The 17,541-nt window shown below is 47.8% G+C and overlaps 2 protein-coding genes across 2 annotated transcripts in view; both read right to left on the bottom strand.

The window, feature by feature from the left end:
- Positions 1-792, bottom strand: part of nradd (neurotrophin receptor associated death domain) — a 37,103-nt gene extending 36,311 nt beyond the window's left edge. Inside the window, exon 1 of the mRNA XM_065027410.1 lies at positions 216-792. Coding sequence (XP_064883482.1) covers positions 216-257 — 42 coding nt within the window. The 5' untranslated portion in view covers positions 258-792. The remainder of the gene's footprint in view (positions 1-215) is intronic.
- Positions 793-12,978: 12,186 nt separating this feature from the next.
- nbeal2 (neurobeachin-like 2) overlaps positions 12,979-17,541 on the bottom strand; it is a gene marked incomplete at its 5' end in the record, with an annotated part of 167,409 nt that continues 162,846 nt past the window's right edge. The window contains 3 exon segments of the mRNA XM_065027411.1: positions 12,979-15,361; positions 15,610-15,745; positions 15,850-15,998. Coding sequence (XP_064883483.1) covers positions 15,254-15,361; positions 15,610-15,745; positions 15,850-15,998 — 393 coding nt within the window.

Below are 17,541 nucleotides of genomic sequence, written 5' to 3' on the forward strand. Positions count from 1 at the left end.
ACAATGTAGACAAAATCATTAACTTTATGCAGATTGGCTAAATAATGAATTCGCCTCATGTTGGACAGTAATGTGCGTTACTATACATTGCACTCTCAGCAGAAAATAACAGGGAGGGAATTGATCTGTTCGTGTATTACTGTACAGGAGCCTATGAGATATATTAGTGAGTTACAGCCTATGTATACCAGGAATAGGAGCGACATGACACTTACCTTTACGAGCAGAAAAAGTGTGCAGACCCAAAGCGCATCCATGTCACAGTTCTTCGCCGATGGAAAATCCCGTACAATGAGTTGGCTATACCCCTTCAAAAGTCTTTGGGACCAAAGAAGGCTTCAATAGCCTACTCCGTGAGACGTAACCCAGGTAAATGCCAAAAAAGCGCACCTAGGTTCCTAAAAACTCTTCACAGCTGTCAAGAAACCACTTTGAGAGTAACAAGAACACGACCAAATGAGAGCATTTTTTTAACTGCATCAAAGTATCCTACACATACGGCGGAAGAAAAAATGTCCCAAAACTCAACAGCAACTCCGAGTGCCGCTTCTCTTCAGTGAAATCAACTGCCATGAAAGGAAACGTCAGGAAAACAGTAAAAAATCCTCTTCTTTAGGCTACACACCATCTACTTTTACTGTAGACCGTTTCTTTGTTACATTCCCTACAGTTGAGTCACATTTCAATCTTTGTTGGCATGTTCCTCTTGCAGAGTGTGAGTCTGAAGCGCAGCGTTTTGGCCCCTCGATCTTCAAGCGCTTGGTTCACTTTCAACGCCTTCAGCTCTCTACGGCTGGAGCCCGGGTCCTCGCTTTGTGATTGGCTGATACGCGACGGCAATAAACACATTGAAGTGATATTCAAATGGGGATGAAACTTGATACACTGTAATAAATAAAGGGGATACATTCCGGAAGATGCCTTAGGGATCTGTTTAAATAATGGAAGTTGGGACTTTGATGTAGCCCGGGCTGTATTTTGCGGTCTTAATTTTTAAACCCCCGGTTATTTCTCCAGGGGGGTTACAGAAATGACTATTTTGTGGCTAATATTCTCCGTCACTCTTTTTTTATTAACATTAATAACACAAATAATAGCCTATATTTTTTTGTATTGATGTAAATAAGCACACACTTATAAAATGATATATGTTGTATATAAATTATATAGGATAATTAAGATATCAATGTAGAATATTGTAACCTAGCAGTTGTAATATCGGTAAGTAGGTTAAACTGTACCGTAATAGACTATTGAAGCACAAACACAGATATTTAGCTTAGTCCTAAATAATGTCAGGGCTATTTAATGAATGTACTATTTGCAAGTCGCTTTGGATAACAGCTTCTGCTAATGACTAAAATATACATGTAATAGCCCAGACATTATTTAAACAGTTTTAAATATTCAGGGAAGGCATATGGTATGGCCTCTATGTTTTAGGTTTTTGGACCAGATGCCTCTATGCATAACTCATTTCAGGTACTTCTTCATTTTAGTAGCCTAGAAAGTAGTCTCACACAGTAGCCTATTGTTACATCCCTAATGGCACCTTATTCCCTATATAGTGCCCTGCTCAAATGTAGTGCACTAGATAGGGAATAAGGTGCCATTGGGACATTCCGACAGTAGCCTACCAGAGTTGTAACATATCAGTGACCTCTGTTGATTGTTCTATCCTGGCTGTCTCTTCTCTTCTGTCTCTCTCTCTCTCCAGCAGCCAGACAGTCTTTGAAGTGGTACTGCTATTGTGTCTGAGAGACATCTCCATTTGTCCCCCTCTGAAGTCCCAGGACCCCATGCAGTGCCTTCTTAACTATTTACAAGGTGTGTCATTCACCCAATGTTTGTCTTAGAAATCCTTTTGTATCATTTAAAAGATCTAACATGAACTTGAAAAGCTGCTACTTTCTGCATGCCTGGGCCACGCCCATAAAATGGATGACCTCTGATTGTAACTAATAGGCCTATTAAATAGCCCAGACATTATTTAAGCCTAAGCTAAATATCAGTGATTGTCCTTCAACATGCTACTACAGTAGAGCTTCGCCTACATACTGGTTTTACAATATTATACATTGACATCCTAATTATCCAATATCATTTGTGTACAACATATACTCTTATAAGCATGTACCTACACAATGTATACACAGTATGTGGACTCTCCTTCAAATGAGTGGTTTGGGATATTTCAGCCACACCCGTTGCTGACAGGTGAATAACATTGAGCACAGGGCCATGTAATCTCCATAAACAAACACTGGCAGTAGAATGGTCTTACTGAAGAGCTCAGTGACTTTCAACGTGGCACCGTCATAGGATGCACACCTTTCCAACAAGTCAGTTCATCAAATTTCTGCCCTGTTAGAGCTGCCTCGGTCAACTGTAAGTGCTGTTATTCTGCCCTGTTTAGAGCTGCCCTGGCCAGCTGTAAGTGCTGTTATTCTGCCCTGTTAGAGCTGCCCCAGGCAACTGTAAGTGCTGTTATTCTGCCCTGTTAGAGCTTCCCCAGGCAACTGTAAGTGCTGTTATTACGTTTTTTAAATTTTTAACCTTTATCTAACTAGGCAAGTCAGTTAAGAAAAAAATCTTATTTTCAACGATGGCCTAGGAACAGTGGGTTTACTGCCTTGTTCAGGGGCAGAACAACAGATTTTTACCTTGTCAACTCAGGGATTCGATTTTGCAACCTTTCGGTAGCCTTTCGGTTGCAAGTCCAACGCTCTAACCACTAGGCTACCTGCCGCCCCAAGTGCTGTTATTGTGAAGTGGAAACGTCTAGGAGCAACAACGGCTCAGCCGTAAACAAAACGGTAGGCCACACAAGCTAATAGAACGGGACCGCTGAGTGCTGAAGGACGTAGCGCGTAAAAATCATCTGTCCTCAGTTGCAACACTCACTACAGAGTTCCAAACTGCCTTTGGAAGCCACATCAGCGCAATAACTGTTCGTCGGGAGCTTCATGAAATGGGTTTCCATGGCCGAGCAGCCGCACACAAGCCTAAGATCACCATGCGCAATGCCAAACGTCGTCTGGAGTGTTGTAAAGCTTACTGCCATTGGACCCTGGAGCAGTGGAAACGCGTTACATGGAGTGATGAATCATGCTTCACCATCTGGCAGTCCGACGGACTAATCTGGGTTTGGCGGATGCCAGAACGCTACCTACCCGAATGCATAGTGCCACTGTCAAGTTTGGTGGAGGAGGAATAAATATCTGGGGCAGTTTTTCATGGTTCGGACTTGGCCCCTTAGTACCAGTGAAGGGAAATCTTAACGCTACAGCATACAATGAAATTCTAGAGGATTCTGTGCTTCCAACTTTCTGGCAACAGTTTGGAGAAGGCCCTTTCCAGTTTCAGCATGACAATGCCAACTAGCACAAAGCTTGGTTCATACAGAAATTATTTATTTAGATCGGTGTGGAAGAACTTGACTGGCCTGCACAGAGCCCTGACCTCAACCCCATCGAACACCTTTGGGATGAATTGGAACACAGATTGCGAGCCAGGCCTAATCGCCCAACATCAGTGTCCGACCTCACTGATGCTCTTGTGGCTGAATGGAAGTAAGTCCCTGCAGCAATGTTCCAACATCTAATGGAAAGCCTTCCCAGAAGAGTGGAGGCTGTTATAGCAGCAAAGAGGGGGACCAACTCCATATTAATGCCCATGCTTTTGGTCATGTAGTGTATTTACTAAAACTATAGGCTAATATTAGTGTTATTCATGCTAATAAAAGACTGGCGGGGGAGAATATTAGCCACAGATATAAATATAAGTAACCACTAGGAAAAATAACTATAGGCTTTGAAAGTGACTCGACCACTTGAAGATCTCGGGGCCAAAACGCTGCACATCAGACTCTCTCACTGCAAGAGGAACATGCCAACAAAGATTAACAGTGTGACTCAACTGAGAGGAATGTAAACAAACAAACAAATGTTTGGTACGATAAAAACACGACAGTCAATAAAGCAGCTATCGAGTGTTAGTTCAACAAAGACCAGTACAACATCAAGTGTTAGTTCAACAAAGACCAGTACAACATCTAGTGTTAGTTCAACAAAGACCAGTACAACATCTAGTGTTAGTTCAACAAAGACCAGTACAACATCAAGTGTTAGTTCAACAAAGACCAGTACAACATCTAGTGTTAGTTCAACAAAGACCAGTACAACATCAAGTGTTAGTTCAACAAAGACCAGTACAACATCTAGTGTTAGTTCAACAAAGACCAGTACAACATCAAGTGTTAGTTCAACAAAGACCAGTACAACATCAAGTGTTAGTTCAACAAAGACCAGTACAACATCAAGTGTTAGTTCAACAAAGACCAGTACAACATCTAGTGTTAGTTCAGTAAAGACCAGTACAACATCTAGTGTTAGTTCAACAAAGACCAGTACAACATCTAGTGTTAGTTCAACAAAGACCAGTACAACATCAAGTGTTAGTTCAACAAAGACCAGTACAACATCTAGTGTTAGATCAGTAAAGACCAGTACAACATCTAGTGTTAGTTCAACAAAGACCAGTACAACATCTAGTGTTAGTTCAACAAAGACCAGTACAACATCTAGTGTTAGTTCAACAAAGACCAGTACAACATCTAGTGTTAGTTCAACAAAGACCAGTACAACATCTAGTGTTAGTTCAACAAAGACCAGTACAACATCTAGTGTTAGTTCAACAAAGACCAGTACAACATCTAGTGTTAGTTCAACAAAGACCAGTACAACATCTAGTGTTAGTTCAACAAAGACCAGTACAACATCTAGTGTTAGTTCAACAAAGACCAGTACAACATCTGTGAGCTGCTTGTGCTGACAGTTCGAGTTGACACATTTCCATTGGTTTATTCTGGTGTTTCGTTCTCTCAGGCTCAGCTCTGTTTTCCAACCAACCTTGTAAAATGTTTTTCTAAAATGACTCTTTGCAGTGAAATACTGTATGGATTCTACTGAGTATACAAAACATTAAGAACACCTGCTCTTTCCATGACAGACTGACCAGGTGAAAGATATGATCCCTTATTGAGGTTACAAGTTAAATCCACTTCAATCAGTGTAGATGAAGTGGAGGAGACGAGTTAAAGAAGGATTTTTAAACATTAAGACAATTGAGACATGGATTGTGTGTGTGCCATTCAGAGGATGAATGGGCAAGACAAAAAATATACATTTTCAAAATGGTTTACTTCACAAAAAGTGAGTTTATCGTACATTTTCGGGACTAAATCCTTGCGACAACAATAGGCTACAGTCAGTGATTACTAGGGCTGAGTCCCAAACAGCACCCCGTCACAATGTGGTGATGGGCCCATAGGACTCTGGTCAAAAGTAGTGCACTACGTAGGGAAAAGGGCGTCTTTTTGAATGTAGACTTTGTCAGAGATGACTAGGTTCTCCAGACCATCAGCATCCTCATATTGTCCAGTGGCTGGGGTGGAGGTCAGTGGTCAGGCCGTGGTCATCATACCAGGGTGAGAAATAGCAGCTCAGTGTAAAGGACATAATTAAAAACCTGGTCCGACAGCCAAGAAGACAGAGGGAGGGAGAAGACACAGGGAGGGAGGGAGAAGACACAGGGAGGGAGGGAGGGAGGGAGAAGACACAGGGAGGGAGGGAGGGAGAAGACACAGGGAGGGGAGGGAGGGAGGGAGAAGACACAGGGAGGGAGGGAGGGAGAAGACACAGGGAGGGAGGGAGAGGATGAAGACAGGGAGGGAGGGAGAGGATGAAGACACAGGGAGGGAGGGAGAAGACACAGGGGGAGGGAGGAAGAGGATGAAGACAGGGGGGGAGGGGAGGGAGAGGACACAGGGAGGGAGGGAGGGAGAAGACACGGGGAGGGAGGAGGGAGAAGACACGGGGGGAGGGACGGGGGAGAAGACACAGGGAGGGGAGGGAGGGAGAAGACACAGGGAGGGAGGGAGGGAGAAGACACAGGGAGGGAGGGAGGGAGAAGACACAGGGAGGGAGAAGACACAGGGAGGGAGGGAGAAGACACAGGGAGGGAGAAGACACAGGGAGGGAGAAGACAGGGAGGGAGGGGGAGAAGACAGGGAGGGGGAGGGAGAAGACACAGGGAGGGGGAGGGAGAGAGAAGACATGGAGGGAGGGAGGGAGGGAGAAGACACAGGGAGGGAGGGAGAAGACACAGGGAGGGAGGGGAGGATGAAGACACAGGGAGGGAGGGAGAAGACACAGGGAGGGAGGGAGAAGACACAGGGAGGGAGGGAGAAGACACAGGGAGGGAGGGAGAAGACACAGGGGGAGGGAGGGAGAAGACACAGGGAGGGAGGGGAGGATGAAGACACAGGGAGGGAGGGAGAGGATGAAGACACAGGGAGGGGAGGGGGAGGGAGAAGACACAGGGAGGGAGGGAGGATGAAGACACGGGAGGGGAGGAGAGGATGAAGACACAGGGAGGGAGAAGGGAGAGGACACAGGGAGGGAGAAGACACAGGGAGGGAGGGAGAGGACACAGGGAGGGAGGGAGAAGACACAGGGAGGGGGAGGGAGAAGACACAGGGAGGGAGGGAGAAGACACAGGGAGGGAGAAGACACAGGGAGGGGGAGGGAGAGGGAGAAGACACAGGGAGGGAGGGAGGGAGGGGGGAGGGAGGGAGAGGATGAAGACACGGGGAGGGAGGAAGAGGATGAAGACACAGGGAGGGAGGGAGAGGACACAGGGAGGGAGAAGACACAGGGAGGGAGGGAGAGGACACAGGGAGGGAGGGAGAAGACACAGGGAGGGAGGGAGAAGACACAGGGAGGGAGGGAGAAGACACAGGGGGAGGGAGGGAGAAGACACATGGAGGGAGGGAAAAGACACAGGGGGAGGGAGGGAGGGAGAGGATGAAGACACAGGGAGGGAGAGGATGAAGACACAGGGAGGGAGGGAGAAGACACAGGGAGGGAGAGGATGAAGACACAGGGAGGGAGGGAGAAGACACAGGGAGGGAGGGAGAAGACACAGGGAGGGAGGGAGAGGATGAAGACACAGGGAGGGAGGGAGAGGATGAAGACACAGGGAGGGAGGGGAGAAGACACAGGGAGGGAGGGAGAAGACACAGGGAGGGAGGGAGAAGACACAGGGAGGGAGGGAGGGAGAGGATGAAGACACAGGGAGGGAGGGAGGGAGAGGATGAAGACACAGGGAGGGAGGGAGGGAGAGGATGAAGACACAGGGAGGGAGGGAGAAGACACAGGGAGGGAGGGAGAAGACACAGGGAGGGAGGGAGAAGACACAGGGAGGGAGGGAGAAGACACAGGGAGGGAGGGAGGGAGAAGACACAGGGAGGGAGGGAGAAGACACAGGGAGGGAGGGAGAGGATGAAGACACAGGGAGGGAGGGAGCTAGAGGTCAGAGCAGAGGATAGTTAGATAGTTTGAGGGTAGTTGTGGTTCTGGTCAGGAAGACCACCAAGATAGGGGGAACTCATGATATCCTCCTCCCCTCCCCCTGACCGCCATCCTCTGCTTCCCTCAGTCTCCCCTCAGGACGAGAGGTCAGGCAGTAATACAACCCTGATCTGTCTGTCCTACAGCCAAGAATACACAAGGAGGTATGGAAGGGGAGAAGACAGGGATGGAGGGACGAGAGAAGACAGGGAGGGAGGAGAGAAGACAGGGAGGAGAGAAGTCCGGGAGGGAGGGACGAGAGAAGACAGGGAGGAGAGAAGACAGGGAGGGAGGGAAGGGGTGAAGACAGGGAGGGAGGAGAGAAGACAGGGAGGGAGGGAAGGGGTGAAGACAGGGAGGGAGGAGAGAAGACAGGGAGGGAGGGAAGGGGAGAAGACAGGGAGGGAGGGAAGGGGAGAAGACAGGGAGGGAGGGAAGGGGAGAAGACACAGGGGGAGGGAGGGAAGGGGGGAGAAGACAGGGAGGGAGGGACAGGGAGGGAGAGAAGACAGGGAGGGAGGGACGAGAGAAGACAGGGAGGGAGGGAGGAGAGAAGACAGGGAGGGAGGGAAGGGGAGAAGACAGGGAGGAGAGAAGACTGAGGGAGAGAAGGGGGAAGACAGGGAGGGAGGGACGAGAGAAGACTGAGGGAGAGAAGGGGAGAAGACAGGGAAGGGGAGAGGAGAGAAGACAGGGAGGGAGGGACGAGAGAAGACAGGGAGGGAGGGACGAGAGAAGACAGGGAGGGAGGGACGAGAGAAGACAGGGAGGGAGGGACGAGAGAAGACAGGGAGGGAGGGACGAGAGAAGACAGGGAGGGAGGGACGAGAGAAGACTGGGAGGGAGGGAGGAGAGAAGACTGGGAGGGAGGGAGGGAGGAGAGAAGACAGGGAGGGAGATGAAGAGAGAAGGGGAGAAAACAGGGAGGGAGGGACGAGAGAAGACAGGGAGGAGAGAAGACTGAGGGAGAGAAGGGGAGAAGACAGGGAAGGGGAGAGGAGAGAGGGAGGGAGGAGAGAAGACAGGGAGGGAGGAGAGAAGACAGGGAGGGAGGGAGGGAGGGAGGAGAGAAGGGAGGGAGGGAGGAGAGAAGGGAGGGAGGGAGAGAAGGGAGGGAGGAGAGAAGACAGGGAGGGAGGGAGGGAGGGAGGAGAGAAGACAGGGAGGGAGGGAGGGAGGGGGAGGAGAGAAGGGAGGGAGGGAGGAGAGAGGGAGGGAGGGAGGAGAGAAGACAGGGAGGAGAGAAGACAGGGAGGGAGGGAGGGAGGGAGGAGAGAAGACAGGGAGGGAGGGAGGGAGGGAGGGAGGGAGGGAGGGAGGGAGGGAGGGAGGAGAGAAGACAGGGAGGGAGGGAGGGAGGGAGAGAAGACAGGGAGGGAGGGAGGAGAGAAGACAGGGAGGGAGGGAGGGAGGGAGGAGAGAAGACACAGGGGGAGGGAGGGGGAGGGAGGAGAGAAGACTGGGAGGGAGGGAGGAGAGAAGACGGGGAAGGAGGGACGGACGAGAGAAGACGGGGAGGAGAGAAGACGGGGAGGAGAGAAGACGGGGAGGAGGGAAGACTGGGAGGAGGGAAGACGGGGAGGAGGGAAGACGGGGAGGAGAGAAGACGGGGAGGAGAGAAGACGGGGAGGAGAGAAGACGGGGAGGAGAGAAGACGGGAAGGAGGGAAGGGGAGAAGACAGGGAAGGAAACAGGAAAGGAGAGAAGAAGGGAGGGAGAGAAGGGGAGAAGAAGACAGACAGACAGGGAGGGAGCGAGACAGGGAGGGAGGGAGCGAGACAGGGAGATGCGGAGGGAAGGTCTCCCCTCAAGACAGGAGAGGTCAGGATAGGACAGGAGGAGCAATCTACCTGCTAGAACCGAGAGCAAGGTGTCAAGCCCTCCTCCCATTGTCAACAGGACCACATCGGAGGGAGAATAGCCTCTGTATCCCTCCTCCCCTCCCTTCCTGACTTCCCCCCTCTTCTTCTCTGCTTGTATTGACTGGAAGGGCTTTACAGGCCTGTTTTACCCCCCTCCCCACGGCCTGCTGAATTGTCCCCTAGAGGTGTTTATGGGCCGGCTGACAGGATGTTGGCTCAAAGGATCCCCTTTAAGTAAATGTGGTGAACCTGCTGTGACCTTTTCAACAAAAACATACAACTCTACAACAGAAAAACTGTTGAGATGAGCGGTAGAATAAGCAGCGTTGAAATGTTCTCTCTTCCTCTGAGTGAATGAATAAATGTGGATGAATGATCTTCTGTATTGACAACAAAATGGGCTGAGTTGAAGAAGTAACATCAGATAGAAATGGGCTGAGTTGAAGAAGTAACATCAGATAGAAATGAGCTGAGTTGAAGAAGTAACATCAGATAGAAATGGGCTGAGTTGAAGAAGTAACATCAGATAGAAATGGGCTGAGTTGAAGAAGTAACATCAGATAGAAATGGGCTGAGTTGAAGAAGTAACATCAGATAGAAATGGGCTGAGTTGAAGAAGTAACATCAGATAGAAATGGGCTGAGTTGAAGAAGTAACATCAGATAGAAATGGGCTGAGTTGAAGAAGTAACATCAGATAGAAATGGGCTGAGTTGAAGAAGTAACATCAGATAGAAATGGGCTGAGTTGAAGAAGTAACATCAGATAGAAATGGGCTGAGTTGAAGAAGTAACATCAGATAGAAATGGGCTGAGTTGAAGAAGTAACATCAGATAGAAATGGGCTGAGTTGAAGAAGTAACATCAGATAGAAATGAGCTGAGTTGAAGAAGTAACATCAGATAGAAATGGGCTGAGTTGAAGAAGTAACATCAGATAGAAATGGGCTGAGTTGAAGAAGTAACATCAGATAGAAATGGGCTGAGTTGAAGAAGTAACATCAGATAGAAATGGGCTGAGTTGAAGTAACATCAGATAGAAATGAGCTGAGTTGAAGAAGTAACATCAGATAGAAATGGGCTGAGTTGAAGAAGTAACATCAGATAGAAATGGGCTGAGTTGAAGAAGTAACATCAGATAGAAATGGGCTGAGTTGAAGAAGTAACATCAGATAGAAATGGGCTGAGTTGAAGAAGTAACATCAGATAGAAAGTTGAAGAAGTAACATCAGATAGAAATGGGCTGAGTTGAAGAAGTAACATCAGATAGAAATGGGCTGAGTTGAAGAAGTAACATCAGATAAGAAATGGGCTGAGTTGAAGAAGTAACATCAGATAGAAATGAGCTGAGTTGAAGAAGTAACATCAGATAGAAATGGGCTGAGTTGAAGAAGTAACATCAGATAGAAATGGGCTGAGTTGAAGAAGTAACATCAGATAGAAATGGGCTGAGTTGAAGAAGTAACATCAGATAGAAATGGGCTGAGTTGAAGAAGTAACATCAGATAGAAATGGGCTGAGTTGAAGAAGTAACATCAGATAGAAATGGGCTGAGTTGAAGAAGTAACATCAGATAGAAATGGGCTGAGTTGAAGAAGTAACATCAGATAGAAATGGGCTGAGTTGAAGAAGTAACATCAGATAGAAATGGGCTGAGTTGAAGAAGTAACATCAGATAGAAATGGGCTGAGTTGAAGAAGTAACATCAGATAGAAATGGGCTGAGTTGAAGAAGTAACATCAGATAGAAATGGGCTGAGTTGAAGAAGTAACATCAGATAGAAATGGGCTGAGTTGAAGAAGTAACATCAGATCGGTACGGTCTTGATTTTGATGATCCTCACACTGGAGAAAAATGACAACCTCACAGAGAATTACCTTGACGATGTGAGCTGTGTGCTTATGGAAAAGATACACATGACAGACAAGCAGTTTGATTAGAAAAGCTTGTTATTTCAACAGCTTAGAAGAACATTAGAGACACCAAAACAGTAGTTCAGAAGCAGTAGAACAGGTCCAAACCAAGACAGGCCTGCCCTCATCTCACCTCACCTCACCTCATCTCACCACACCTCACCTCACCATACCTCACCTCACATCAGGCTTCAGTTGGGATTGTGCTGGGTGCAAATGAGCACACTTTTTAGTCTCTCTCAGATATGTACAGTATTTATACTTTTGCATCCCAAATGCATCCCAAATTTGCATCCCAAATGGCATCCATTTGGAAAATTGTCAAATTCACTCGCTTATCAAGAGAACATCCCTGGTCATCCCTACTGCCTCTGATCTGGCGGACTCACTAAACACAAATGCTTGGTTTGTGAATGATGTTGGAGTGTGCCCATGGCTATCGGTAAATTAAAACAACAAGACAATTATGCCATCTGGTTTGCTTAATATAAGGAATTTAAAAATATTTTTTACATTTGATACTTAAGTATATTTTAGCAATTACATTTACTTTTGATACTGAAGTATATTTAAAACCAAATACTTTTAGTATTTGACTTTCACTTAAGTCAAGACAATTGAGTACTTTTCCCACTGTAAAATTGCGCAGCAAAAACATAAAAATGAATGAAAGATTTCTTAAATGATCTTAGACTAATTCTGATTATTTTTGAGGAAGTGTATACTGGCTACGGCGTCTCAAAATGGACAAACAGTACTATTTCTATTTTTTTTTAAAGCGAAGGTCTTTTAGGGGTGTATGCGAGCACGCACACACACGTTCGGTCCGGCCATTAGATACATTTTTCATTTTCCCCATTATCATTTAAGGTTAGGATCTGATTCTAGATCAGTGTCTAGAGGCAACTTCCACCTGGAGTTCTTTATTCAGCAGTAGTGTCCTGGGGCTCAGGGACCTGATTCTAGATCAGTGTCTAGAGGCAACTTCCACCTGGAGTTCTTTATTCAGCAGTAGTATCCTGGGGCTCAGGGACCTGATTCTAGATCAGTGTCTAGAGGCAACTTCCACCTGGAGATCTTTATTCAGCAGTAGTGTCCTGGGGCTCAGGGACCTGATTCTAGATCAGTGTCTAGAGGCAACTTCCACCTGGAGTTCTTTATTCAGCAGTAGTGTCCTGGGGCTCAGGGACCTGATTCTAGATCAGTGTCTAGAGGCAACTTCCACCTGGAGATCTTTATTCAGCAGTAGTATCCTGGGGCTCAGGGACCTGATTCTAGATCAGTGTCTAGAGGCAACTTCCACCTGGAGATCTTTATTCAGCAGTAGTGTCCTGGGGCTCAGGGACCTGATTCTAGATCAGTGTCTAGAGGCAACTTCCACCTGAAGTTCTTTATTCAGCAGTAGTGTCCTGGGGCTCAGGGACCTGATTCTAGATCAGTGTCTAGACTGTGGTGTGGGACACAGACCTGGGATCAAAATACTACTTTTAATCTTTCAGATATTTGGCTCTAGCCTGCCAGGAATGCCAAATGGCGTTTCCCATTTTGGGACTATTCTATTGGTCCGTCAAATCAGGCATGCTCAATAAAGCTCAGATAAAGTATTTTGAATTATTCTGAATAGTATTTGAACCCAGGTCTGGTGAGAGATCAGTCAGGAGGATAAAAGTGGATGAACTGAATATGAAAACAAGTCAGAGTTCCACAGGTCCTATTCCCTAAATAGTGTAGGACTTTGGACCAGGGCCAATAGAGAAACTATTGACAAGAGACAATAAAGCAAACAGACACATATCATTTCTGCAGGCATTTCAGGCCCACCTTTTTCAATAAAACCCAGACATTCTGTCAACATCACAGCCAGATCATTAACACAGACATGTAATAATGCATTACCATATATTGTGACCCTTGACCTTTTAAACACATAGTATAGCGACACGCAGTAAAACAACCATCAAAGTTACAGCCATATTAACCTCGTTCCCAGACTCAAGTGCTACTGAGAGAGTCGGAATGGTGGAAAAGATTACAGCCATATTCTCTCTTTGTCTCTAAAATTCACTCTCCATCCAATCACAGATTGCAGCCTGTTAGTAGAGACTGGACACGGTAGCTGGTAGCTGGTAGATGCGATTTAGTTGCCATTGCATTTCGCCAACAGTTCCCTTTTGTCTTTGTGACCGAGTCCCAAATGCCACCATATATGGGGCCCTGGTCAAAAGTAGTGCACTACACATGGCGCTATTTGGAACGCTCCCTTTGCGTCTCTTCCATCCCAACATGACAGTGCATAACAACAGTCTCTCTCCAACCCAGCCGCAGAAAAATGGGGGGTTTTCACAGGAAGTACATTCCTCTACTGGCTTGTTGGGAGCCCAAGTCTATCTTTCCACCCATGTGTTCTACAGACACCACGACTGCCTCTCAAATCGCACCCTATTCCCTATATAGTGCAGTGCTTTGGACCGGAGCCCTGAGCAAAAAGTAGTGCACTATAATAGGGGAAAGGGTGCCATTTGGGACACAAGCCATCTCTAGTTCAAAAGGGTTCAACTCAGTGCTTCAGAAAATAACAAGATACCAGCAGTATAAAAGGTTAAATCGCCCTGATGGATGAGGACCCTTTCACAGCTGTCTGTCTAACAGTTTACCAACAATATGACCGTTAGTTACAAGTGATGCAGATTTGGTTGCAGAGGACACGCAGGTCCTTACGAAGACCGGAGCTACTGTGAAGCACCGGCCTGCTGCAGAAGAAAAAGTGATGGACAGAGCAGGAGGGAGGGAGGGAAAGATGGCAGGCAGATGAGAGACCGAAAAAAGAAGGAGGGGGGGATCATCTCATCTCCAGCCAATCAGTGCTGGAGGAAAAGATGACAGGCACTTTTCAGTTACAAGTTTGAAACAATAACAACAGTTACAGTAAGGTCTCTGCTGGAAAATAGTATCTGTGTAAAGAGTGAAGATGAAGACAAACTAAATGAGTCATCAACTAATGCAACACATCAGGAACCAATCAAAGCAATCCTCTAAAGCAGTAATGTGAGCTGCACATACAGATGCTATATACCGTACAAGTCATACAACATCTCTTCTCTCCTATTTAAGGCAACAGTGGTTCATTTGTTGTGAACATCACCATCCATCATGTGACAATACAAACCGCACATACCGTCTGGACCACTCCAAACGGGTTATTGCATTTTATTTTCAGCAGGATTGCACACATGTAGAGAGAGAAATCCCACCCCCTAGTGGTCTACACTGGTACTTCACCATGGAAATCTCTTGCAACGTTTATCGTTTTCAAGTTTCAAGGAGTTTTAGACAAGGTGCCATTGCCACACAACTGGCCTCGGAACAACCCAGTAAAAGGGGTTGGGAGTCACATAAAACAGAGTCTCCTTTCTTGTCTACAAAACACGAGTCATCTTTGGAATGATGCCTTTTTAAAAATAGAGTATAAAACCACCTAAATCAAAAAATATTTTATTTTCCCTTTAGTAGAAAAAAAAGCCTTTGTTTATCGTGTCTCTCTCAGAGCGCTTGAACCCATAGAGGCTTGGACCCAGAGAGGCTTGGACCCAGAGAGGCTTGGACCCAGAGAGGCTTGGACCCAGAGAGGCTTGGACCCAGAGAGGCTTGGACCCATAGAGGCTTGAACCCATAGAGGCTTGAACCCATAGAGGTTTGGACCCATAGAGGCTTGGACCCATAGAGGCTTGGACCCATAGAGGCTTGGACCCATAGAGGCTTGGACCCAGAGAGGTTTGGAGAGGCCGTTTAACAGTCAATCAGTCCAGTAAAGTTCTGGGTGGGCTTTCTGACGCCAACATCCAGGGTCTCTACTCCCTTCATTCTGATCCAGCAAATCCACTGCTGGTGGGTAGAAAAATGTCTGTGTCCCAAATGGCACTCTGTTCCCTATATACTGCTGTCCTTGACCAGAACCCAATAGGCACTATATAGGAATAGGATGCCATTTGGGTGTCGGCCATCAACCAAGCCTCGGGTGAGCCTAACAGGCTACGATAATATTGCCTTCCGTATGTTTTCATGGCGACCCTCACTTCCCAGAAGTCTCAGTGGGGTTGTATTCTGTCTCTCCTGAGGAAACCTGAGAGATTCGGCGTGTTGAGCCCCACAGCCGACGGGAAAACTGACCCGAGCGTACCTAGAGGAGAGATAGAGAGAGAGAGACATAAAAGAGACAGTGAGAGATACACACAGAGAGAGAGAGGGAGAGAGAGAGAGACAGAGAGATCACACTGAGCATGTGTTGAAAGTAGGAGAATGTAACTATCAGGGTAAGGGATGTTATTGAACTAAAGGTAATCTTGTTATCATCTAACATGATTTCCAGATGGGATAGAAGGTCAGGAGCAAGTTGTTCTGGAACAGCATTAGGGAAGCAGACGTTACCTCCTCTGGTTTCCCAGCCCCCACCACGATGAGCTTTCCATCCTGCAGGCCCACCAGGATGTGGCTACTCTCTCTGGTCACCGACACACTCCTCACAGCCACCTTCAACGGCAGGGGAGACACCGCCAGCGCCAGACTGACACACACACACACACACACAAATGAATGTTATGGAAGGTGGTGTAGTCTAATAGAAGTGTGTGCTGGTGATGGCCATACACACTGTGTTGCATGTCTCACCTGTACAGGTGTCTGATGTGTAGGTTTCCCTGCTGGGTCCCCAGAATGATGTACTCTGGGACCAGGTAGAGAGCTGTCACCTCTTCCTCCAGGCTGACAGATGACAGCAGACAGCCGTTCACAGAGTAAACATGGAGGGAGAACTTCTCCTTTAATACAGGACGGAGAGGAGGAGGGAGAGGGGGAGGGAGAGGAGGAGACAGAGAGGAGGAGACAGAGAGGAGGAGGAAGAGGAGGAGACAGAGAGGAGGAGGGAGAGGAGGAGACAGAGAGGAGGAGGGAGAGAGGGAGGGAGAGGAGGAGACAGAGAGGAGGAGACAGAGAGGAGGAGGAAGAGGAGGAGACAGAGAGGAGGAGGGAGAGAGGGAGACAGAGAGAGGAGAAGGAAGAGGGGGAGACAGAGAGAGGAGAAGGAAGAGGAGGGAGACAGAGAGAGGAGAAGGAAGAGGGGGAGACAGAGAGGAGAAGGAAGAGGGGGAGACAGAGGGGGAGACAGAGAGAGGAGAAGGAAGAGATGGGAGACAGAGAGAGGAGAAGGAAGAGATGGGAGACAGAGAGAGGAGAAGGAAGAGGAGGAGACAGAGAGAGGAGAAGGAAGAGAGGGAGACAGAGAGAGGAGAAGGAAGAGGGTGGAGACAGAAAGGAGAAAGTAGAGGGGAGAGACAGAGAGAGGAGAAGGAAGAGGGGGAGACAGAGAGAGGAGAAGGAAGAGGAGGGAGACAGAGAGAGGAGAAGGAAGAGGGTGGAGACAGAAAGGAGAAAGTAGAGGGGGAGACAGAGAGAGGAGAAGGAAGAGGAGGGAGACAGAGAGAGGAGAAGGAAGAGGGTGGAGACAGAAAGGAGAAAGTAGAGGGGGAGACAGAGAGAGGAGAAGGAAGAGGGGGAGACAGAGAGAGGAGAAGGAAGACAGAGAGAGGAGAAGGAAGAGGGGGAGACAGAGAGAGGAGAAGGAAGAGGGGGAGACAGAGAGAGGAGAAGGAAGAGAGGGGAGACAGAGAGAGGAGAAGGAAGAGGGGGAGACAGAGAGAGGAGAAGGAAGAGAGGGGAGACAGAGAGATAAGGAAGAGGGGGAGAGAGGAGAAGGAATAGGGGGAGACAGAGAGAGGAGAAGGAAGAGGGGGAGACAGAGAGAGGAGAAGGAAGAGGGGGAGACAGAGAGAGGAGAAGGAAGAGGGGGAGACAGAGAGAGGAGAAGGAAGAGGGGAGACAGAGAGAGGAGAAGGAAGAGAGGGGAGACAGAGAGATAAGGAAGAGGGGGAGAGAGGAGAAGGAAGAGGGGGAGACAGAGAGAGGAGAAGGAAGAGGGGGAGACAGAGAAAGGAGAAGGAAGAGGGTGGAGACAGAAAGGAGAAAGTAGAGGGGGAGACAGAGAGAGGATAAGGAACAGGGGGAGACAGAGAAAGGAGAAGGAAGAGGGGGAGACAGAGAGAGGAGAAGGAAGAGAGGGGAGACAGAGAGATAAGGAAGAGGGGGAGAGAGGAGAAGGAAGAGGGGGAGACAGAGAGAGGAGAAGGAAGAGGGGGAGACAGAGAAAGGAGAAGGAAGAGGGTGGAGACAGAAAGGAGAAAGTAGAGGGGGAGACAGAGAGAGGATAAGGAACAGGGGGAGACAGAGAAAGGAGAAGGAAGAGGGGGGAGACAAAGGAGAAAGAAGAGGGGGGAGACAGAAAGGAGAAAGAAGAGGGGGAGACAG

The sequence above is a fragment of the Oncorhynchus nerka genome, linkage group LG14 (genome assembly GCF_034236695.1).
Source record: "Oncorhynchus nerka isolate Pitt River linkage group LG14, Oner_Uvic_2.0, whole genome shotgun sequence".
NCBI classification, from domain to species: Eukaryota; Metazoa; Chordata; class Actinopteri; order Salmoniformes; family Salmonidae; genus Oncorhynchus; species Oncorhynchus nerka.